Source organism: Pseudophryne corroboree, chromosome 1 (assembly GCF_028390025.1).
Source record: "Pseudophryne corroboree isolate aPseCor3 chromosome 1, aPseCor3.hap2, whole genome shotgun sequence".
Taxonomy (NCBI): domain Eukaryota; kingdom Metazoa; phylum Chordata; class Amphibia; order Anura; family Myobatrachidae; genus Pseudophryne; species Pseudophryne corroboree.
Window position 1 is genome coordinate 858,841,293 of NC_086444.1, and position 23,970 is coordinate 858,865,262.

Genomic DNA, 23,970 nt, shown 5'->3' on the forward strand with positions numbered 1-23,970 from the left:
GAGGCCGTCAGGGTCTCAAAAGCGCCCACTATCCCAGTTGGTTGACACAGATGTCGACACGGATTCTGACTCCAGTGTCGATGACGATGAGGCAAAGTTGCAGCCTAAAATGACTAAAGCCATCCGATACATGATTATAGCAATGAAGGATGTATTGCACATACCGGAGGAAAACCCTGTCCCTGACAAAAGGGTATATATGTATGGGGAGAAAAAGCAAGAGGTGACTTTTCCCCCTTCACATGAGTTAAATGAATTATGTGAAAAAGCATGGGATTCCCCCGATAAGACAGTGCTGATTTCCAAAAGGTTACTTATGGTGTACCCTTTCCCGCCAACGGACAGGATGCGCTGGGAATCCTCCCCTAGGGTAGATAAAGCTCTGACACGCTTATCTAAAAGGTGGCCCTGCCGTCACAGGATACGGCCGCCCTAAAGGATCCTGCAGATAGGAAGCAGGAAAGTATCCTGAAGTCTGTTTATGCACACTCAGGTACTATACTGAGGCCGGCTATTGCGTCGGCCTGGATGTGTAGTGCTGTAGCAGCATGGACAGATAATCTGTCTGAGGAAATGGATATATTAGACAAGGATACCATTTTACTGACCCTGGGGCATATAAAAGACGCTGTCCTATATATGAGGGATGCCCAGAGGGACATTTGTCTACTGGGCTCTAGAATAAATGCAATGTCAATTTCTGCCAGAAGGGTCCTGTGGACTCGGCAATGGACAGGTGATGCCGACTCCAAAAAGCACATGGAGGTGTTACCTTACAAGGGTGAGGAATTGTTTGGGGATGGTCTCTCGGACCTAGTTTCCACAGCTACAGCTGGGAAGTCAAACTTTTTGCCATATATTCCCTCACAGCCTAAAAGCACCGTATTACCAAATGCAGTCCTTTCGATCACAGAGAAGCAAGAAGGTCAGAGGCGTGTCCTTTCTGGCCAGAGGCAGGCGTAGAGGAAAGAAGCTGCACAACACAGCTAGTTCCCAGGAACAGAAGTCCTCCCCGGCTTCCACTAAATCCACCGCATGACGCTGGGGCTCCACAGGAGCCAGGAGCGGTGGGGGCGCGTCTCTGAAATTTCAGCCACCAGTGGGTTCGCTCACAGGTGGATCCCTGGGCTATACAGATTGTGTCTCAGGGATACAAGCTGGAATTCGAAGTGATGCCCCCTCACCGTTACCTCAAATCGGCCCTGCCAGCTTCCCCCATAGAAAGGGAAGTAGTGTTAGCGGCAATTCACAAGTTATATCTCCAGCAGGTGGTGGTAAAGGTTCCCCTCCTTCAACAAGGAAGAGGATACTATTCCACAATGTTTGTGGTACCGAAACCGGACGGTTCGGTCAGACCCATATTGAATTTAAAATCCCTGAACATTTATCTGAAAAGATTCAAGTTCAAAATGGAATCGCTCAGAGCGGTCATTGCAAGCCTGGAAGAGGGGGATTTTATGGTGTCTCTGGACATCAAGGATGCGTACTTGCATGTCCCCATTTATCCACCTCAAAAGGAGTACCTCAGGTTTGTGGTACAGGACTGTCATTACCAATTCCAGACGTTGCCGTTTGGCCTGTCCACGGCACCGAGAATATTTACCAAGGTGATGGCGGAAATGATGGTGCTCCTTCGGAAGCAAGGGGTTACGATTATCCCATACTTGGACGATCTCCTCATAAAGGCGAGGTCCAGGGAGCGGTTGCTGCTCAGCGTAGCACTCTCTCAGGAAGTGTTGCAACAGCACGGCTGGATTCTGAATATTCCAAAGTCGCAGCTGATTCCTACGACGCGTCTGCCCTTCCTGGGCATGATTCTGGACACAAACCAGAAAAGGGTGTTTCTCCCGGAGGAGAAGGCTCAGGAGCTCGTGACTCTGGTCAGAGGCCTCCTAAAACCAAAACGGGTATCGGTGCATCACTGCACGCGTGTCCTGGGAAAGATGGTGGCGTCATACGAAGCCATTCCCTTCGGCAGGTTCCATGCGAGGATCTTTCAGTGGGATCTGTTGGGCAAGTGGTCCGGATCGCATCTTCAGATGCATCGGCTGATCACCCTGTCCCCCAGGGCCAGGGTGTCTCTGCTGTGGTGGCTGCAGAGTGCTCACCTTCTCGAGGGCCGCAGGTTCGGCATACAGGACTGGGTCCTGGTGACCACGGATGCAAGTCTCCGAGGATGGGGGGGCAGTCACTCAAGGCAGAAACTTCCAGGGGCTGTGGTCAAGTCAGGAGACTTGTCTGCACATCAATATCCTGGAACTAAGGGCCGTATACAACGCCCTGAGTCAAGCGGAGCCTCTGCTTCGAAACCAACCAGTGCTGATTCAGTCAGACAACATCACGGCAGTGACCCATGTAAACCGCCAGGGCGGCACAAGAAGCAGGGTGGCGATGGCAGAAGCCACCAGGATTCTTCGTTGGGCGGAGAATCACGTACTAGCACTGTCAGCAGTGTTCATTCCGGGAGTGGACAACTGGGAAGCAGACTTCCTCAGCAGGCACAACCTCCACCCGGGAGAGTGGGGACTTCATCAAGAAGTCTTCACGCAGATTGCAAATCGATGGGAACTGCCACAGGGGGACATGATGGCGTCCCGTCTCAACAAAAAGCTAAAAAGATATTGCGCCAGGTCAAGGGACCCTCAGGCGATAGCTGTGGACGCACTAGTAACACAGTGGGTGTTCCAGTCGGTCTATGTGTTTCCTCCTCTTCCTCTCATACCAAAGGTGCTGAGAATTGTAAGAAAAAGAGGAGTGAGAACAATACTCATTGTTCCGGATTGGCAAAGAAGGACTTGGTACCCGGAATTGCAAGAAATGCTCACAGAGGACCCGTGGCCTCTGCCTCTCAGACAGGACCTGTTACAACAAGGGCCCTGTCTGTTCCAAGACTAATGCGGCTGCGTTTGACGGCATGGCGGTTGAACGCCTGATCCTAGCGGAAAAAGGCATTCCGGATGAAGTTATTCCTATGCTAATAAAGGCTAGGAAGGATGTGACAGCAAAGCATTATCACCGTATATGGCAAAAATATGTTGATTGGTGTGAGGCCAGGAAGGCCCCTACAGAGGAATTCCAGCTGGGTCGATTCCTGCACTTCCTACAGTCAGGAGTGACTGGGCCTAAAATTAGGGTCCGTAAAGGTCCAGATTTCGGCCCTATCCATTTTCTTCCAAAAAGAACTGGCTTCACTGCCTGAGGTTCAGACGTTTGTTAAGGGAGTGCTGCATATTCAGCCCCCTTTTGTGCCACCAGTGGCACCTTGGGATCTTAACGTGGTGTTGGGTTTCCTGAAATCCCACTGGTGTGAGCCACTTAAGACCGTGGAGCTAAAGTATCTCACGTGGAAAGTGGTCATGCTGTTGGCCTTAGCTTCGGCTAGGCGTGTGTCAGAATTGGCGGCTTTGTCATGTAAAAGCCCCTATCTGGTTTTCCATATGGATAGGGCAGAATTGCGGACTCGTCCGCAATTTCTGCCAAAGGTGGTGTCATCCTTTCATTTGAACCAACCTATTGTGGTGCCTGCGGCTACTGGTGACTTGGAGGATTCCAAGTTGCTTGACGTAGTCCGGGCTTTGAAGATTTATGTGACCAGAACGGCTGGAGTCAGGAAGACTGACTCGCTGTTTGTCCTGTATGCATCCAACAAGTTGGGTGCTCCTGCTTCAAAGCAAACTATTGCTCGCTGGATCTGTGGCACGATTCAGCAGGCTCATTCTGCGGCTGGGTTGCCGCATCCAAAATCAGTGAAAGCCCATTCCACGAGAAAGGTGGGCTCTTCTTGGGCGGCTGCCCGAGGGGTCTCGGCATTACAGCTTTGCCGAGCTGCTACTTGGTCGGGTTCAAACACATTTGCAAAGTTCTACAAGTTTGATACCCTGGCTGAGGAGGACCTTGAGTTTGCCCATTCGGTGCTGCAGAGTCATCTGCACTCTCCCGCCCGTTTGGGAGCTTTGGTATAATCCCCATGGTCCTTACGGAGTCCCCAGCATCCACTAGGACGTTAGAGAAAATAAGATTTTACTCACCGGTATATCTATTTCTCGTAGTCCGTAGTGGATGCTGGGCGCCCGTCCGAAGTGCGGACTTTCTGCAATACGTGTATATAGTTATTGCTTACTAAAAGGTTATGTTATGTGGCATCAGTTGAGTGATGCTTGTTTGTTGTTCATACTGTTAACTGGGTAAGTTTATCACGAGTTATACGGTGTGGCTGGTATGAGTCTTACCCTGGATTCCAAAATCCTTTCCTTGTAATCTCAGCTCTTCCGGGCACAGTTTCCTTAACTGAGGTCTGGAGGAGGGGCATAGAGGGAGGAGACAGTGCACACCAGGTAGTACTAAATCTTTCTTTAGATGTGCCCTGTCTCCTGCGGAGCCCGTCTATTCCCCATGGTCCTTACGGAGTCCCCAGCATCCACTACGGACTACGAGAAATAGATTTACCTGTGAGTAAAATCTTATTATTGGGGTTCATTTTAAGTTACTTGGGCAAATCTAGCTTTAGTAAGAATTCGAATGAATTATGATGATTTTTCCTAAGCCAGGGGTTCCCAGACGCTGTCCTCAAGGCACCCTTGCGGTCCAGGTTTAAGGGTATCGAAGCTTAGTCACAGGTGGCTTAATTAGTACCTCAGTCAATTTGATTTAACCATCTGTGTTCAGCCATGGATATCCTTTAATCCTGGACTGTTAAAGTGCCTTGAGGACAGCATCTAGGAACTTCTGTCCTATTTAATAATGGGCATTATGTATATTTAATCCAGTATGTTAACCAACTGAAAGCCTGTTCCGGAAAAAAGTGCTTAATTAGACTTTGATATAAACTGTTATTCCTGACAGCCAACTCAAATTGCTAACATACATTCATACTTGCACAATGCGCCATTTATCCTGTGTTTTATTTGCCACTGATGCGGGATTCCAGACAGTTAAATACATAGGCGTATTTATAATGTGTGCAGGATGTGCAGTGCTCATGGGCCCTAGCCCATTACCTTTAATGGGGCAGTCTTGACAGAGAAGGATCTGTGTTTCCTCTCCAGTGAGCAGGAGGAGATCCCGATGGGCATCCCTTCTTCGTATTGCACATGTGCAGCTGGATAGCTGTGCACGCGCAATAGTACAGCTAGGTCTGAAGCCTAGAAGTGAAGTGATTGCATATGCCCATCTCCAGGCAAGTTAAGTAAGTACTTTCCCCCGAAAAAAAAGGCCACAAAAGGAATTCTTAATTTTCGGGGTCTGGACACATTTCTTAATAAATCTGCCCCTATATCAGAAAGCTTACATTACTAATATGGTGCACAAAGCTGATGTATCTTACACACCTCCTGTAGGTATTGATGCAAAGTTTTCACATAAACTAATTAAATACGTGGAGATCTTCTGGTTTATTGAGTAGTCCCATGTTTAAATGGGAATTGTTCAACCATTCATGCATATGAGTAAAAGGGGTTGGGTATGATATATCAGCGGCAACCCGACGGCGAGAATCCTGACAGGGGCTAGGTATACTTACCCCCCTCCCCCCCCATGCGCCCCCCCCGCCCCCCCATACGAAACCTAACCCTCCCCGCTGGTGCCTAAATCTAACACCCCCCCCCCCCCCCCTCCCCCCCTGTTACTTACCTGTTCAAAGCCCTGGCAAACCCTCTAGCGGGATTCCTGGCGCTGGGATTGTGATCCTTGTTGGGATGCCAGCATTCCGAGCGGTGTCGGGATCCCTGCGTTGGTGTTTTGTCCGGATCCCGTGTTAAAGGTTTGCATCCTAACATTTTGCATTATTATATAGCTAGAAAGGGCCTATTTTGGGTTTTGTTTTTATTAATTTGCCACAACACTTATATTTGGCAATCATTGCAATCCGGATCCTACAATAATTTCACAATAAGCATGCAATAATTAAACGTATACAACAGGAACAACTTTATTTTTTTATTTTTCATTTAAAGTGATCAGCATTTTCTCTTCCTCTAATGTTACTGTAATAGTGGCAGCTGTGATGAGTTACAAATGTGTAGAACATAAAAAAACAACATCCTATTGTTTCATGCTGTTTTCAGGCATGACAAAATATATTATTAGTACACAATCTGATGAAACATTGCTGAAGATTTCCTGTTATAGGGCCTAATTCAGACCTGATCGCAGCAGCAAAATGTTTCTCTAATGGGCAAAACCATGGGCCTAATTAAGTAAGGATTGCAAATTCTGCTAATTAGCAGAATTTGTAATCCTTTTGCTAGCATGCTGGGGGCCGCCCATCGCAGGGCAAGGTCGCCCAGCATGCTGACAGCCGTCTCTCCACCCTTCAACAAGCAGAAATTGCAAACGCATCGCAATTTCTGCTTGTTAGCAGAAATAGAGGATGCCTCCTGCCAGCAGATGCCAGGAGGCCCGCCGCCATGTTCCCGATCGTGGCAGCTCAGTGTGATGTCACGCAGCCGCCGCGTTCACACCCCTGTTTGCAACCCCTCCCCCACAACGCTACATCTCCGCCCTGAAACAGAGCCTTGCCGACCGCCACGCAACCACCCCTACTTGATTGACAGGCAGAGGCAATCGCATTTTCTGCAGCCCCCCTGCAGAAAGTGCGAGCGCCCTCGGGGCGATCATAATTCCGGTTGGACCGCAAATCGCGATCCAATCTGAATTAGCCCCATGTGCAATGCAGGTGGGGCAGATATAACATTTGCAGAGAGAGTTAGATTTGGGTGGGTTATTTTGTTTCTGTGCAGGGTAAATACTGGCTGCTTTATTTTTACACTGCAATTTAGATTTCAGTTTGAACACACCCAACCCAAATCTAACTCTCTGTGCACATGTTATTTCTCTTACGTCCTAGAGGATGCTGGGGTCCACATTAGTACCATGGGGTATAGACGGGTCCACCAGGAGCCATTGGCACTTTAAGAGTTTGAGAGTGTGGGCTGGCTCTTCCCTCTATGCCTCTCCTACCAGACTCTGTTTAGAAAATGTGCCCGGAGAAGCCGGTCACAGCTAGGGGAGCTCTGCAGAGCTTCTTTAGAAATTTTATTTTTTAGAGTTTGTTATTTTACAGGGAGGCTGCTGGCAACAGCCTCCCTGCTTCGTGGGACTAAAGGGTGGAGTATTGTCCGCCCTGCGGGGTCTGAGCCACTATCTCCGCTGAGAGGACACTGAGCTCCTGAGGGGATAGATCGTTCCCCGCCACAGGGGATCGCTCACCCAAAGCAGCATGCCGCCACCCCCTTACAGAGCCAGAAGATTGGTGGCGAGTGAGTCACCGACCCCCCCTAGCAAGCGGGGGGCCAGTGTGAAGATGGCGGCAACAGGGTATGGAGCGCAGTACTAACTGCGCTCTGGGGCTCAGCGGTACATAGTGCGTCGCTGTGAGTGGCGCCCGGAGCCAGCGCCTACACCCTACACTGGTCACACAGCCTGTCGGGGTCCCAGCATAATTCGTCAGGCCAGTATAATCCTGTGAAGAGTGGGAAAACAGCACAATTTTGGGGGTAGAGCTTCTCCTCAGAGCAGACCCAGCAGCGTTCAGCGCCATTTTCCTGCCTGCACATCACTGTCAGTGAAGAGCAAGTCCCTCCAGAACAACTCCAGCTATCTCTCACGGTACCAGAGGGTTGTAGAAGGGGAAGGGGGGGGGAGGCTGTATACAGGCTGTGTAACCTATTAAGGTGCACAGTCAGCGCTGGTTGGGGGGGGTCTCCCTTTACCTAAAATGCGCTGTGTGTGGGTTGGCTCTAATCTCTGTCTCTCTCTTGCCATTCTTGGGGGTGAAACTCTGCCCTTCCCTGTGTGTGTGTGGAGTGTCTGTGGTCTCCATTAAGCTATGTCCAGGGACTCTGTGTCATTTGCTGCAGAGGATATGTCCTCTCAGGATGATCCTATTCCATGTAATTAGGATTGCACTGTTTTAGCACAGATACCAGCAAGGGAGCCTGAGTGGTTATCCTCTATCAAATCTATGATTTCTCAGATTTCTACTAGGATTGCACAGAATGAGTCTGCAACTCAGGTTTTACAGAACTCTATGGCAGTCTGGCCCAGTTCTGTTACCTCAGGGCCCCCCGCTGTATATTCCCAAAAACGTGCTCTTGCACAGATTATGCAAGATGACACGGATGCCGATTCTGAAACGGAGGACGGTGATATGGATGTGTTGAGGGGGGCAGCATCTCTTGCAAAAGGGGTGGAGTTGATGATAGAGGCCATTAGGGATGTGTTGAATATTACGGCTACAAACACCTGTGCAGGTTGAGGAGGCTTACTTCACTGAAAATAAGAAAGCCTCGCTAACCTTCCCTGCGTCAAAAGAATTGAATGCTATTTTTGAAAAAGCATGAGAAAACCCTGAGAAAAAATTCCTGATCCCTAAAAGGGTCCCAGTGGCGTTTCCTTTCCCTGTGGAGGATAGAAAAAAATGGGAAAACTCACCCATTGTTGACCCGTCTGTATCCAGACTCTCAAAAAAGGTGGTTTCACCTGTTCCAGGATCCACCGCCTTGAAAGAGCCGGCTGATAGTAAAATTGATAATACACTCAAATCCATGTACATGGCTTCAGGGGCTATATTACGTCCCACTATTGCCAGTGCTTGGATTGCCAAAGCTATAGTAAAGTGGTCAGGCACATTACTTGAAGATTTGGATACTATGGATAAATCTGATGTTGAATTGTTTTACGTAACATTCAGGATTCGGCAGGATTTCTCGTAGAATCCATGAAAGACCTGGGTTCCATGGCTGCAGGGATTTCTTCCATGTCTCTCAGCTCGTCGAGGACTGTGGCTGCGACAGTGGTCTGCCGACTCGGAATCCAGGAGAAGTGTGGAGACCCTACCCTACACAGTTCAGACTCTCTTTGGGGGGAAGCATTAGATGCGTGGATCTCCACGGCTACGGCGGGTAAGTCACCTTTTCTTCCCTCAGCTGCACCTGCTACGAAGAAACCCTTTTCTACAACTGCATCACAGCCCTTTCGGGCTGCCAAGCCACGGTGGGGCCGGTGGGAGCGAGACTCAGGCTTTTCTTTCACGTCTGGGTGTCGTCCTGCCTGGATCCTTGGGTGCAAGATATCGTGTCCCAGGGGTACAGGCTGGAATTTCAAGATCTCCCTCCTCACCGATTCTTCAAATCAGGCTTGCCAGCTTTGCTGGCAGACAGGGCTGTCCTGCAGGCAGCCGTCCAGAAGTTGGTGGCGGCACAGGTTATTGTACCGGTCCCTCCTCATCTGCAAAACAAAGGTTACTATTCAAACCTTTTTGTAGTACCAAAACCGGATGGTTCGGTCAGTCCCATTCTGAACCTAAAATCGCTAAATCCCTTTCTGAAGGAGTTGAAGTTCAAAATGGAGTCTCTAAGGGCGGTGATATCAAGTCTGGAAGAAGGGGAATTCCTGGTATCCCTGGATATCATGGATGCGTACCTACACATTCCGATTTGGCCGCCGCATCAGGCTTATATCCGATTCGCACTGTTGGACTGTCACTATCAGTTCCAGGCTCTGCCATTTGGCCTCTCCACAGCACCGAGGGTTTTCACCAAGGTGATGGCGGAAATGATGGTTATCCTCCACAGACAGGGGGTGAACATAATTCCATATCTGGACGATCTGCTGATAAAGGCACCGTCAAAGGAGAAGCTGTTATAGTCCATCCTTCTCATGACCCACCTGCTCAGGGAACACGGTTGGATACTGAATCTTCCAAAATCAAATTTGGAACCAACCAGGAGGTTGCCCTTTCTGGGAATGATCCTCGACACGGAAGTGCAGAGGGTGTTTCTTCCAGAGGAAAAAGCGTGGGTGATACAAACAATAGTCCGGGATGTCCTGAAGCCAGCCCGGGTGTCGGTTCATCAGTGCATTCGTCTTCTGGGAATGATGGTGGCCTCTTACGAGGCTCTACAATATGAGAGGTTTCATGCTCGGTCCTTCCAACTGGATCTCCTGGACAAGTGGTCGGGATCCCATCTACATATGCACCAGAGGATACGTCTGTCACCAAAGGCTAGGATTTCACTCCTCTGGTGGATGCACCTACCTCACCTTCTGGAGGGCCGCAGGTTCGGGATTCAGGACTGGATCCTTCTAACCACGGTTGCAAGTCTCCGAGGCTGTGGCGCAGTCACTCAAGGGGAGACCTTCCAAGGAAGGGAGTCAAGTCTGGAAGCCGGCCTGCCGATAAACATTCTAGAACTAAGAGCCGTCTGCAACGGTCTTCTCCAAGCGGCCCATCTTTTGAGAAATCGGGCCATTCAAGTACAGTCGGACAATGTAACGACAGTGGCTTACATCAACCGACAGGGCGAAACGAAGAGCAGAGCTGCAATGTCAGAGGTAACAAGAATCATCCTCTGGGCAGAAAAACACGCGTTGACGCTGTCAGCAATCTTCATTCTGGGAGTAGACAACTGGGAAGCGGACTACCGCAGCATAAACGATCTCCATCCAGGAGAGTGGGGACTCCATCCGGAGGTGTTCACGGAGGTAACAGATCTTTCGGGTGTACCTCGTATCGACATGATGGCATCTCGTCTCAACAAGAAGCTTTGGCGATATTATTCCAGGTCGAGGGACCCGCGAGCAGTGGAGGTGGATGCCCTGGTGACTCCATGGGTTTTCCAGTCGGTGTACGTGTTTCCACCACTCCCACTCATTCCAAGAGTGCTAAAGCTCATAAGGAGGACAAGGGTTCAAGCGACCCTCATTGCTCCAGACTGGCCAAGAAGGGCTTGGTACGCGGATCTACTGCTAGAAGAGCTGAGGCCTCTTCCTCTTCGGGAGGACCTGCTGCAGCAGGGGCCGTTCGCCTATCAAGACTTACCGCGGCTGCATTTGACGGCATGGAGGTTAAACGTCCGATACTAGCTCAGAAGGGCATTCCGAACAAGGTTATTCCTACCCTGATACAGGCTGGGAAAGGAGTTGCGTCCAAACATTACCATCGCATTTGGAAGAAATATGTATCTTGGTGCGAGTCCAAGAAGCTTCCTACGGTGCAGTTTCAACTGGGACGTTTTCTCCTCTTCCTGCAAGCAGGTGTGGATATGGGCCTGAGGTTGGGGTCCATAAAGGTCCAAATTTAGGCCCTAATCCTAAACCTCCCTGAGGTTCAGACTTTTCTTTTAAGGGAGTTCTGCACATCCAACCTCCCTTTGTGCCGCCTACGGCGCCCTGGGATCTTAACGTGGTGTTGCAGTTCCTCCAGTCGGACTGGTTTGAGCCTCTACAGGAGGTGGAGGTCAAGTTTGTTGGTCTTAGCTTCTGCTAGACTTGTGTCGGAGTAGGGGGCTTTGTCCTGTAGAAGCCCATACTTGACCTTCCATGAAGATAGGGCTGAGCTTCGGACACGTCAGCAGTTTCTTCCGAAGGTTGTGTCAGCATTTCATATCAACCAACCTATTGTGGTGCCAGTTGCTACTGACTCCTCAAAGTCCTTGGATGTTGTAAGGGCTCTGAAAATCTATGTGAAGAGGACTGCTCGTCACAGAAAATCGGACTCTGTTTATCCTGTATGATCCCAAGAAACTTGGGTGTCCTGCTTCTAAGCAGGCAATCTCTCGCTGGATCAGGTTCACTATCCAGCATGCGTATTCTACGGCAGGATTGCCGTGTCCTACGTCTGTTAAGGCCCACTCTACTCGTAGGTGGGTCCTTCCTGGGTGGCTGCCTGGGGTGTCTCGGCGTTACAGCGTTGCCGAGCGGCTACTTCGTCTGGGTCGAACACGTTTGCAAAGATTTCCAAGTTCGATACTTTGGCCTCTGAGGACCTGAAGTTTGGTCAATCAGTTCTGCAGGAGCCTCCGCACGCTCCCTCTCGTTCTGGGAGCTTTGGTACATCCCCATGGTACTAATGTGGACCCCAGTATCCTCTAGGACGTAAAAGAAAATAGGATTTTGGTTACCTACCGGTAAATCCTTTTCTCGTAGTCCATAGAGGATGCTGGGCGCCCGCCCAGCGCTTCGTTTTCCTGCTATCGTTATTTGGTTCAGTACAACTTTGTTTTAGTTGAGTACTGCATTGTTACTTGGTAAGTAATGTTTCAGCAGTTGCTGCGTTTCAAGCTAGTTAGCTTGATGTGCCTTGTATGTGTGAGCTGGTGTGAATTTCACCACTATCTGTGTAAAATCCTTCTCTCGAAGATGTCCATCTCCTCGGGCACAGTTTCTAGACTGAGTCTGGTAGGAGGGGCATAGAGGGAGGAGCCAGCTCAAACTCTCAAACTCTTAAAGTGCCAATGGCTCCTGGTGGACCCATCTATACCCCATGGTACTAATGTGGACCCCAGCATCCTCTACGGACTACGAGAAAAGGATTTACCGATAGGTCACCAAAATCCTATTATCTACCCCACTTGCACTGCACATGGTTTTGCCCATTAGAGAAAAAAATTGCTTCTGCGATCAGGTCTGAATTACCCCCATAGTCACATTTTGTTTTTCTCATTGCCTTATCTGTTACTATGTTTGAGCAAATATTATTATAAAATGACTATAAAATGTTCTTTATGTTTAAAAGAAGAAGAAAAAAGCAATCTTTGCCGTTTAACTGAATCCAACCAGCCTTTTCTCACTTCTGGGCTTTGCAGTGCTTGTGACTAGTCTGCAGCTTGTGCATAGATACCGGAGCTGATGCAGTTACAAGCAAGTTGCCACAATTGCTCTTGCACTGTGTACATGGAACAAAATCTGGATATTCACCCGTATGTAGAGTTGTAAACACATCTGCAATGGCACCTCCAAAGTGTATCTGCTTGTAGAAATAGCCATCGGCCTTATTCATGTGCTCTAGCACCAACCCTATACCTGGTGTAAAAGATTTATCTGAAATCGGATGGGTTTGTGTGTAGGCACAACTCTGTATCGCCTGTAATTCCTTCTACATGCCCTCACAGCAGTTGGTGTATATGAGAATACTTCACTGCCATTCAGTTACAGATCAGTCTGCCATGTGGACTTGCTGGTAAAGCTGGTCACACACCTACAGATTTAGCTGCTAGGACTGAAAACCTGGTAGTGTATGAGAGCAAACGACAATCAGCCAATTGCTCCCAAATGCCGGAAAATGGACAAAAACATTTGTACAGTCAAATTGGTTATTTAAGATGGATTTAAATAACTTCCCTGATCGACCATTTTCAGGTGTTTGGGAGCAAATTTTCTGACCAACCAACCAAACTTTTGGCTGGTTAGAAAGATTAAATCTGTAAATATGTGGCCAGCTATAAACTGAGCATACACTATACAATCATCTGCCAGATCTGACTGGTGGGAATGAAAATCTGGTAATGGATGAGAGCAAATGACAATCGAAAATGGACAAAACCTGTTGTTAAGACAAATTGGTTTAATCTGTGTGATTTTCCAGTGTTTGGTAGCAAATGGTCGACTGTCATTTGCTTTCATCCATTACCAGATTTTCATTCCAACCAGTCAGTTCTGGCAAATTATCTGCCAGATAATTGTATATTGTATGCCCAGCTTTACTCCTCTATCAGCCCAATTATAAACAGGTGCAGTTTATCATTACAGAGAGTGGAGACCTCCCTTTTGTGGACTGAGCTAATGTACATGAAGTGCTGTTTGGACTTGTGCCTCATGGTTGTTTCCTAATGAAGTCCCTCAATGATTCCACAGATTCTTTGTGGTCTTATGAATATTGGACCAGCCCGTAGTGTGGGCAATTAGTGCAATTTTAGTATGTTGACTGTATTTATGTTTTGTCGTTTGCTATGGATCCATTGGACAACATGTCTTCTCCCTGCATCAGCTGTACATGTGTTTTTAATTATTTGTATTATATCTTGTCAGGCTGAACAGTGTCCAAAACTGGCTATACAAACGAATGAATCCTGTTGAAACTGATCGTCTCATTAATTCTGTGAGTAACTAAACCTTTGCCATTGTCACTGGGAAATGTTATCAGTGGAGTGCCCCAGGGATCTGTACTTGGACCAGTGCTTTTTAATATCTTTATTGGTGACATTGCAAATGGCATTAAAGGGAAAGTATGCCTTTTTGCAGATGACACAAAGGTATGCAACAGGGTAGACACACCAGGTGGGGTAAAACAAATGACTGAGGATTTAGGTAGACTAGAGGAATGGTCAAGAGTGTGGCAATTACAGTTTAATGCCCAAAAATGCAAAATCATGCACTTGGGTCTCAAAAATCCAAAGGCTATATATAGTATTAATGGCACTATAATGGAAACTACTGAGGAGGAAAGGGATCTAGGAGTCACTATTTCATGTGGCTTAAAGACAGGTAAGCAATGTAACAAAGCAATGAGGAAGGCTAGTCAGATGCTTGGCTGCATTGGGAGAGGAAACAGCCCCAGAAAGAAAGAAGTAATAATGCCACTGTATAGGTCATTGGTACGGCCTCATCTAGAATACTGTGTTCAATTTTGGAGGCCATATCTTTAAAAGGATATTAATACATTAGAGACTGTACAAAGAAGGGCAACTAAAATGGTGCATGGCCTACATCACAAAGCAAACCCAGAAAGACTAAGAAATCTCAATATGTATAGTTTGGAGCAGAGAAGGGAAAGGGGGGACATGATAGAAACTTTCAAATATATCAAGGGTTTTAACAAAGTCCAGGAGGGTTATATTCCCAAATGAAGAGAAGCAATAGGACACAAGGGCATGCACTGAGACTGGTGGGGGGGAGGTTCAGGAGAAATATGAGGAAAAATTACTTCGTAGAAAGGGTAGTGGACAAGTGGAATAGCCTCCCATCAGAGGTGGTAGAGGATAAGGCAGTAGAGCAGTGTTTCTCAACCGCGGTCCTCAAGGCACACGAACAGTGCTGGTTTTAGTGATATCCAGGCTTGAACACAGGTGACTTAATTAGTACCTCAGTTATTTTGATTTAGCCATCTGTGCTGAAGCCTGGATATCACTAAAACCTGCACTGTTGGTGTGCCTTGAGGACCGCGGTTGGGAATGCCTGCCGTAGAGCAATTAAAAACATGCATGGGATATACATAAGGATATCCTTACAAAGAAATAAAGATCAAATAAGTTTTGAGATAAAAATATGGTTAAAAAAAAGGGCAGACTAGATGGGCCAAGTGGTTCTTATCTGTTGTCAAATTCTATGTTTCTATGTTACTGGTTTGTAACATAAGGTGTAAAACATTCTTTAAAAAAGAGAAACCAAGAAGTAGCTTCTGCTATTGTACCACAGTTTCAGTGGGTATGGGTCATAGGTTCAACATGCATTAGGTCGACCACTGTTGGTCGACAGTGACTAGGTTGACACCTGAAATAGGTCGACATGAACAAGGTCAACATGGAAAAAGGTCGACATGAGTTTTTTTTACTTTTTTTGGTGTCTTTTTCATCGTAAAGTGACGGGGAACCCCAATTAGTGCACCGTGTCCCCTCGCATGGCGAGTGGCTTCAGGTAAGGTGCCTCGCTCTGCTCGGCACAGGTTACTATTCCCAATCTTAGTCCACGTCGATCGTAAAGTATGAAAACGTTCAAAAAATGAATGGAAAAAAAAAAAAAAAAACACCAATAGCAGTCGACCTAATGACTGTATCCAGTTTCAGTGCTGTCCGCAAACACAGACTGCCTTTGTAAAGCACTTTTTTATTCCAAAATACCGCACCATAAGAACTTTGTATCATTTTGCCGTACACTCCCCAGAGCTTTCATTAAAGCTGGGTACATACTTTCACGATCACTCTGCTGATATTGTGACCTCTCCTGATCAGCAGAGCAGTGTGCCTCCAGCTTGAACTCCTGTCGGCCTCCTCACAGCCATATGCCAAGTGGGTGGACAGGAGCAGGCAATAGGGCCAAACATTGCATTAACTTACAGCAACCAGCAGACTTGCATATGACACCTGTATGTAACACACATGTTAATGTAGCTTTCTCTATCGTCCTAGTGGATGCTGGGGTTCCTGAAAGGACCATGGGGAATAGCGGCTCCGCAGGAGACAGGGCACAAAAAGTAAAGCTTTAGGATCAGGTGGTGTGCACTGGCTCCTCCCCCTATGACCCTCCTCCAAGCCTCAGTTAGATTTTTGTGCCCGGCCGAGAAGGGTGCAATCTAGGTGGCTCTCCTAAAGAGCTGCTTAGAAAAGTTTAGCTTAGGTTTTTTATTTTACAGTGAGTCCTGCTGGCAACAGGATCACTGCAACGAGGGACTTAGGGGAGAAGAAGTGAACTCGCCTGCGTGCAGGATGGATTGGCTTCTTTGGCTACTGGACATTAGCTCCAGAGGGACGATCACAGGTACAGCCTGGATGGTCACCGGAGCCTCGCCGCCGGCCCCCTTGCAGATGCTGAAACAAGAAGAAGGTCCAGAATCGGCGGCATGAAGACTCCTCAGTCTTCTTAAGGTAGCGCACAGCACTGCAGCTGTGCGCCATTTCCTCTCAGCACACTTCACACGGCAGTCACTGAGGGTGCAGGGCGCTGGAAGGGGGGCGCCCTGGGAGGCAATGAAAACCTATTTTTGGCTAAAAATACCTCACATATAGCCTCCGGGGGCTATATGGAGATATTTAACCCCTGCCAGAATCCGTTAAGAGCGGGAGACGAGGCCGCCGAAAAAGGGGCGGGGCCTATCTCCTCAGCACACAGCGCCATTTTCCCTCACAGAAAGGCTGGAGGGAAGGCTCCCAGGCTCTCCCCTGCACTGCACTACAGAAACAGGGTTAAAACAGAGAGGGGGGGCACTAATTTGGCGTTAGAAATATATAAAAAAGATGCTATAAGGGAAAACACTTATATAAGGTTGTTCCTATATAATTATAGCGTTTTTGGTGTGTGCTGGCAAACTCTCCCTCTGTCTCTCCAAAGGGCTAGTAGGTCCTGTCCTCTATCAGAGCATTCCCTGTGTGTGTGCTGTGTGTCGGTACGTGTGTGTCGACATGTATGAGGACGATGTTGGTGAGGAGGCGGAGCAATTGCCTGTAATGGTGATGTCACTCTCTAGGGAGTCGACACCGGAATGGATGGCTTATTTAGGGAATTACGTGATAATGTCAACACGCGGCAAGGTCGGTTGACGACATGAGACGGCCGACAAACAATTAGTACCGGTCCAGACGTCTCAAAAACACCGTCAGGGGTTTTAAAACGCCCGTTTACTTTAGTCGGTCGACACAGACACAGACAGGGACACTGAATCCAGTGTCGACGGTGAATAAACAAACGTATTCCTTATTAGGGCCACACGTTAAGGGCAATGAAGGAGGTGTTACATATTTCTGATACTACAAGTACCACAAAAGAGGGTATTATGTGGGATGTGAAAAAACTACCGTAGTTTTTCCTGAATCAGATAAATTAAATGAAGTGTGTGATGATGCTTGGGTTCCCCCCGATAGAAAATATGGGCGGTATACCCTTTCCCGCCAGAAGTTAGGGCGCGTTGGGAAACACCCCTTAGGGTGGATAAGGCGCTCACACGCTTATCAGAACAAGTGGCGGTACCGTCTATAGATAGGGCCGTCCTCAAGGAGCCAGCTGACAGGAGGCTGGAAAATATCATAAAAAGTATATACACACATACTGGTGTTATACTGCGACCAGCGATCGCCTCAGCCTGGATGTGCAGAGCTGGGGTGGCTTGGTCGGATTCCCTGACTAAAAATATTGATACCCTTGACAGGGACAGTATTTTATTGACTATAGAGCATTTAAAGGATGCATTTCTATATATGCGAGATGCACAGAGGGATATTTGCACTCTGGCATCAAGAGTAAGTGCGATGTCCATATCTGCCAGAAGATGTTTATGGACACGACCGTGGTCAGGTGATGCAGATTCCAAACGGCACAAAGGTGTATTGCCGTATAAAGGAAGAGGAGTTATTTGGGGTCGGTCCATCGGACCTGGTGGCCACGGCAACTGCTGGAAAATCCACCGTTTTTTACCCTAAGTCACATCTCTGCAGAAAAAGACACCGTCTTTTCAGCTTCAGTCCTTTCGTCCCTATAAGAGTCATATCTGCCCAGGGATAGAGGAAAGGGAAGAAGACTGCAGCAGGCAGCCCATTCCCAGGAACAGAAGCGTTCCACCGCTTCTGACAAGCTCTCAGCATGACGCTGAGACCGTACAGGACCCCTGGATCCTACAAGTAGTATCCCAGGGGTACAGATTGGAATGTCGAGACGTTTCCCCTGCGCAGGCTCCTAAAGTCTGCTTTACCAAGGTCTCCCTCCGACAAGGAGGCAGTATGGGAAACAATTCACGAGCTGTATTCCCAGCAGGTGATAATTAAATTACCCCTCCTACAACAAGAAAAGGGGTATTATTCCACACTATATTGTGGTACTGAAGCCAGAAGGCTAGGTGAGACCTATTCTAAATCTAAAAAAATTTGAACACTGACAAAGGTTCAAATCAAGATGGAGTCACTCAGAGCAGTGATAACGAACCGGGAAGAAGGGGACTATATGGTGTCCCGAGACATCAGGGATGCTTACCTCCATGTCCCAAATTTGCCCTTATCACTAAGGGTACCTCAGGTTCGTGGTACAGAACTGTCACTATCAGTTTCAGACGCTGCCGTTTGGATTGTCCACGGCACCCCGGGTCTTTACCAAGGTAATGGCCGAAATGATGGTTCTTCTTCGAAGAAAAGGCGTCTTAATTATCCCTTACTTGGACGATCTCCTGATAAGGGCAAAGTCCAGGGAACAGTTGGAGGTCGGAGTAGCATGATCCCGACAACAAGTCTCCTGTGCTTAGGGATGATTCTGGACACAGTCCAGAAAAAGGTGTTTCTCCCGGAAGAGAAAGCCAGGGAGTTATCCGAGCTAGTCAGGAACCTCCTAAAATCAGTGCATCATTGCACAAGGGCCATGGTAAAAAAATGGTGACTTCCTTCGAAGCAATTCCAGTCGGCAGATTTCATGCAAGAACTTTTCAGTGGGATCTGCTGGACAAATGGTCCGGATCGCATCTTCAGATGCATCAGCGGATAACCCTATATCCAAGGACAAGGGTGTCTCTCCTGTGGTGGTTACAGAGTGCTCATCTTCTAGAGGGCCGCAGATTCGGCATTCAGTTTTGGATGTTGGTGACCACGGAGGCCAGCCCGAGAGGCTTGGGAGCAGTCACACAAGGAAAAAATTTCCAGGGAGTGTGATCAAGTCTGGAGACTTTTCTCCACATAAATATAGCTAAGGGTAAATTTATAATGCTCTAAGCTTAGCAAGACCTCTGCTTCAAGGTCAGCCGGTATTGATCCAGTGGGATAAAACATCACGGCAGTCGCCCACGTAAATAGACAGGGCGGCACAAGAAGCAGGAGGGCAGTGGCAAAAACTGCAAGGACTTTTTGCTGGGCGGAAAATCTTGTGATAGCACTGTCAGCAGTGTTTCATTCCGGGAATGGAAACTGGGAAGCAGACTTCCTCAGTAGGCACGACCTCCACCCGGCAGAGTGGGAACTTCATGAGGAAGTTTTCCACATGATTGTAAACCGTTGGGAATTACCAAAGGTGGACATGATGGCGTCCCGTCTGAACAAAAAACGGGACAGGTATTGCGCCAGGTTAAGAGACCCTCAGGCAATAGCTGTGGACGTTCTGGTAACACCGTGGGTGTACCAGTCGGTGTATGTGTTCCATCCTCTGCTTTTCATACCTAAGGTACTGAGAATTATAAGACGTAGAGGAGTAAGAACTATACTCATGGCTCCGGATTGGCCAAGAAGGACTTGGTACCCGGAACTTCAAGAGATGCTCACAGAGGACTTATGGCCTCTGCCGCTAAGAAGGGACTTGTTTCAGCAAGTACCATGTCTGTTCCAAGACTTACCGCAGCTGCGTTTGACGGCATGGCGGTGGAACGCCGGATCCTAAGGGAAAAGGCATTCAGGAAGAGGTCATTCCTACCCTGGTCAAAGCCAGAAAGGAGGTGACCGCACAACATTATCACCACATGTGGCGAAAATATGTTGCGTGGTGTGAGGCCAGGAAGGCCCCACGAAGAAATTTCAACTCGGTCGATTCCTGCATTTCCTGCAAACAGGAGTGTCTATGGGCCTCAAATTGGGGTCCATTAAGGTTCAAATTTCGGCCCTGTCGATTTTTCTTCCAGAAAGAATTGGCTTCAGTTCCTGAAGTCCAGAAGTTTGTCAAGGGAGTATTGCATATACAACCCCCTTTTGTGCCTCCAGTGGCACTGTGGGATCTCAACGTAGTTCTGGGATTCCTCAAAACACATTGGTTTAAAACCAGTCAAATCTGTGGATTTGAAGCATCTCACATGAAAAGTGAACATGCTCTTGGACCTGGCCTGGACCAGGCGAGTGTCAAATTGGTGGTTTTTTTCTCAAAAAAGCCCATATCTGTTTGTCCATTCGGACAGGGCAGAGCTGCGGACTCGTCCCCAGTTCTCTCCCTAAGGTGGTGTCAGTGTTTCACCTGAACCAGCTTATTGTGGTGTCTTGCGCCTACTAGGGACTTGGAGGACTCCAAGTTGCTAGATGTGGTCAGGGCCCTGAAAATATAGGTTCCAGGACGGCTGGAGTCAGGAAAACTGACTTGCTGTTATCCTGTATGCACCCAACAAACTGGGTGCTCTTGCTTCTAAGCAGACTTTTGCTAGTTGGATGTGTAATACAATTCAGCTTGCACATTCTGTGGCAGGCCTGCCACAGCCAAAATATGTAAATGCCCATTCCACAAGGAAGGTGGGCTCATCTTGGGCGGCTGCCCGAGGGGTCTCGGCTTTACAACTTTGCCGAGCGGCTATTTAGTCAGGGACAAACACGTTTGTAAAATCCTACAAATTTGATAACCTGGCTAAGGAGGACCTGGAGTTCTCTCATTCGGTGCTGCAGAGTCATCCGCACTCTCCCGCCCGTTTGGGAGCTTTGGTATAATCCCCATGGTCCTTTCAGGAACCCCAGCATCCACTAGGACGATAGAGAAAATAAGAATTTACTTACCGATAATTCTATTTCTCGGAGTCCGTAGTGGATGCTGGGCGCCCATCCCAAGTGCGGATTATCTGCAATACTTGTACATAGTTACAAAAATCGGGTTATTATTGTTGTGAGCCATCTTTCAGAGGCTCCGCTGTTATCATACTGTTAACTGGGTTCAGATCACAGGTTGTACAGTGTGATTGGTGTGGCTGGTATGAGTCTTACCCGGGATTCATAAATCCTTCCTTATTGTGTACGCTCGTCCGGGCACAGTATCCTAACTGAGGCTTGGAGGAGGGTCATAGGGGGAGGAGCCAGTGCACACCACCTGATCCTAAAGCTTTACTTTTTGTGCCCTGTCTCCTGCGGAGCCGCTATTCCCCATGGTCCTTTCAGGAACCCCAGCATCCACTACGGACTCCGAGAAATAGAATTATCGGTAAGTAAATTCTTATTTTTACATCATAAATTATGTATAACAGGAGTTCCTTCTGTCATCTCAGCTGGTGGACATTGCAGACTTGGGTTTAGAGTGGAAGGCTAAGTAGTAGGCCTCCCTGGGGTTGCAGTTTCAGGGAGTCTGGTTCAAGGAAGAGTCCACCCTTTTCATTAATGTGCTGGAACTAAAGGCTATCTGGAATTTCGTGTCAGTCTCTTTGGAGCACTAGGGCCTTCTGGACATAGACCTCATGGCATCTAAACTGAACAAGAAGCTGCCATGTTACTGTGTATATGTAGTCCAGGGAACCTCAGGTGATCTTTTTGGATGGTCTGAGCTCCCGGTGGTCCTTCTCATCTTGGTTATCTGTTCCTTCCCTTCTCCATGCTGCCACATGTGATCTACTGCCTACAGTGGGAGAAGGCCCACGTTCTTCTGCTTTCACCGTACTAACCTCAGACGGTGTGCTATGTGGACCTTCTGACATTTGGTCTTCTATGACGCTCACATGTAGGCTGGCCTGCCTTCAAGCAGCCCATGGCTCACTGGATTACTTCCACTATTAAGCAGGCTTATGTTGCATTGGGTGAGCTCATGCCTGATCCTATCCAGGCACATTCTACTCAGGCCATGACTGCTTCTTGGACGATGCAGCATGGTCCTTTGGATTCAACAGCTGTGCAGAGTGGTTACTTCATCCTCTGCACACACCTTTTACTAAATGTTATCACTTTCACCCTTTTGAGGCCAAGGATGCTAGTTTGGGCCCTAAGGTTTTGTGCACGATTCATCCAGTTTGTGACCCTCCAGTTTGTGCATGTACATGTGGTAGGAAATATACATTGTAAGTTCCACTGGGGCAGGGACTGATGTGAATGGCCAAATATTCTCTGTAAAGCGCTGCAGGAATATCTGTGCACTATATAAATAACTGGTAATAAATCACGTGACAGCGTCTTTGGCTAGGTACTAAACACTGTTGTGTATTCTCCAAGTGGCCAAAATTTGCCAGTAAATGTTTCCCATTAGTGAAAGCTATTAAAGAAGATGATACTTCCTACCTTTCACTTCCGTTTTATTTATTTAGTTATTTATTGTTTTGAAGGAGCTGGGATCACCAAGCAGGGCTGATCTCGGCAGCCAGGATGCACACCAGGTTACATGGAGTAATGTTCCTCAAAGGCTCCGCTCACTTGACACATTCAGAGGGTAAGTGTCAACATGAGTTTTTCCAGAAACCTTTGTCCTGTATCACCAGAGACTCTGAAAAGTGAATTTCCTGGGTTATGTATTGTGTGAATTATACAGTGCATGTCCACAAAATAAAATTTGTATTTGGCAGGTTTTTGTTTTAAAAAGAAATTCTTGACCTTTTTGTTTGATTTCACTTATGGTTTTAGGCTTGCTCTTATAATCATGGTGTTTGTGAATTATGGTGGAGGAGGCTATTGGTTCTTCAAACATCAAAGCTGGAATGGTAAATATCAGCGTTTCTCAGTTCTATGTATACGAAAAATAAACTGTTTTATGAGATTTTAATTTCCATAAATTTCCCATTCATCCATGCTTCATCAATGGAACTGTTTTTTTATTATTATTATTATTATTATTATTATTATTATTAATCCTTCACATCAGTGCCTGCCCCAGTGCGGCTTAGCCTATATTGTCTACTTTATAAAAAGACATTGATCTAACAATATGGGGTTTTTATAGTGTGTGAGTAAACCCAAGCACCTGGTTCACTCTCTTTCTCAGACACACACGCTTTTGTTTCCTGAAACCGTCACTCTTACCTGAAATAACCTAGCCAGCTGCCAGGGCTGTAACTAGGGGGTGTGGAGTGGTGCCATCACGCAGGACCCTGGATGCAGTACCTGAAACACTGCTGCATAGCGCAAGGAGTGTCCAAGGGACACTCCAGACAGGCATGCCCTGAGCATGGGACACTTCGGCCAGTGCTTTACTTAGGCATGACATCACCAGTTTAGGGGATGGGGTTGTCGCAGGGGGCACTGTTGCCATTGTACAACAGGAAAAAAAAAAAAAGCTGTGAACTTTAGCCTTCCAGAGGATTGTAGCTGCAAGGACATGAGGAGCATGAGGTGATTGGATAGCTCTATTTTATGTATAATCAAGTGCAAAATTGACTCCCCAGAAGACCTAATTTACACACCCAGTTCTGCCCTCAAACCAGTAACTTGGTGCTGCTGTCGAACAGCACAGTGCGACAACTCTCATTGGGGGGAATTCAATTTGATTGCAATGTTGAATATTCCCGGGATGAGTGCCCAGAGCTATTCAGTCAGCCACACTGTAAACCCGAAGCTAGAGGATTTATACTCGCAGCCTCCTGAGGTGCTAGTAGTGGACTTACAGCATGTACTATAACAGCATCACACTAGGCACTTAAGTTGGAGAATGCTGTTTACCGCAACTATAGGGGGTAATTCCAAGTTGATCGCAGCAGGATTTTTTTTAGCATTTGGGCAAAACCATGTGCACTGCAGGGGAGGCAGATATAACATGTGCAGAAAGAGTTAGATTTGGGTGGGTTATTTTGTTTCTGTGCATGGTAAATACTGGCTGCTTTATTTTTACACTGCAAATTAGATTGCAGATTGA

The 23,970-nt window shown here is 47.5% G+C and overlaps 1 protein-coding gene across 5 annotated transcripts in view; it reads left to right on the top strand.

The window, feature by feature from the left end:
• HGSNAT (heparan-alpha-glucosaminide N-acetyltransferase) overlaps positions 1-23,970 on the top strand; it is a 123,221-nt gene that overhangs the window by 38,999 nt on the left and 60,252 nt on the right. For 3 of the 5 annotated variants that reach the window (XM_063919974.1, XM_063919975.1, XM_063919977.1), the window contains 3 exons: positions 13,807-13,876; positions 22,451-22,554; positions 22,746-22,822. The exons of 1 other annotated variant lie outside the window; for it this stretch is intronic. In XM_063919974.1, the coding sequence (XP_063776044.1) occupies positions 13,807-13,876; positions 22,451-22,554; positions 22,746-22,822 (251 nt within the window). Of the gene's footprint in view, positions 1-13,806; positions 13,877-22,450; positions 22,555-22,745; positions 22,823-23,970 lie in introns of those variants that run through there. One more of the 5 variants, XM_063919978.1, reaches the window with a different exon arrangement.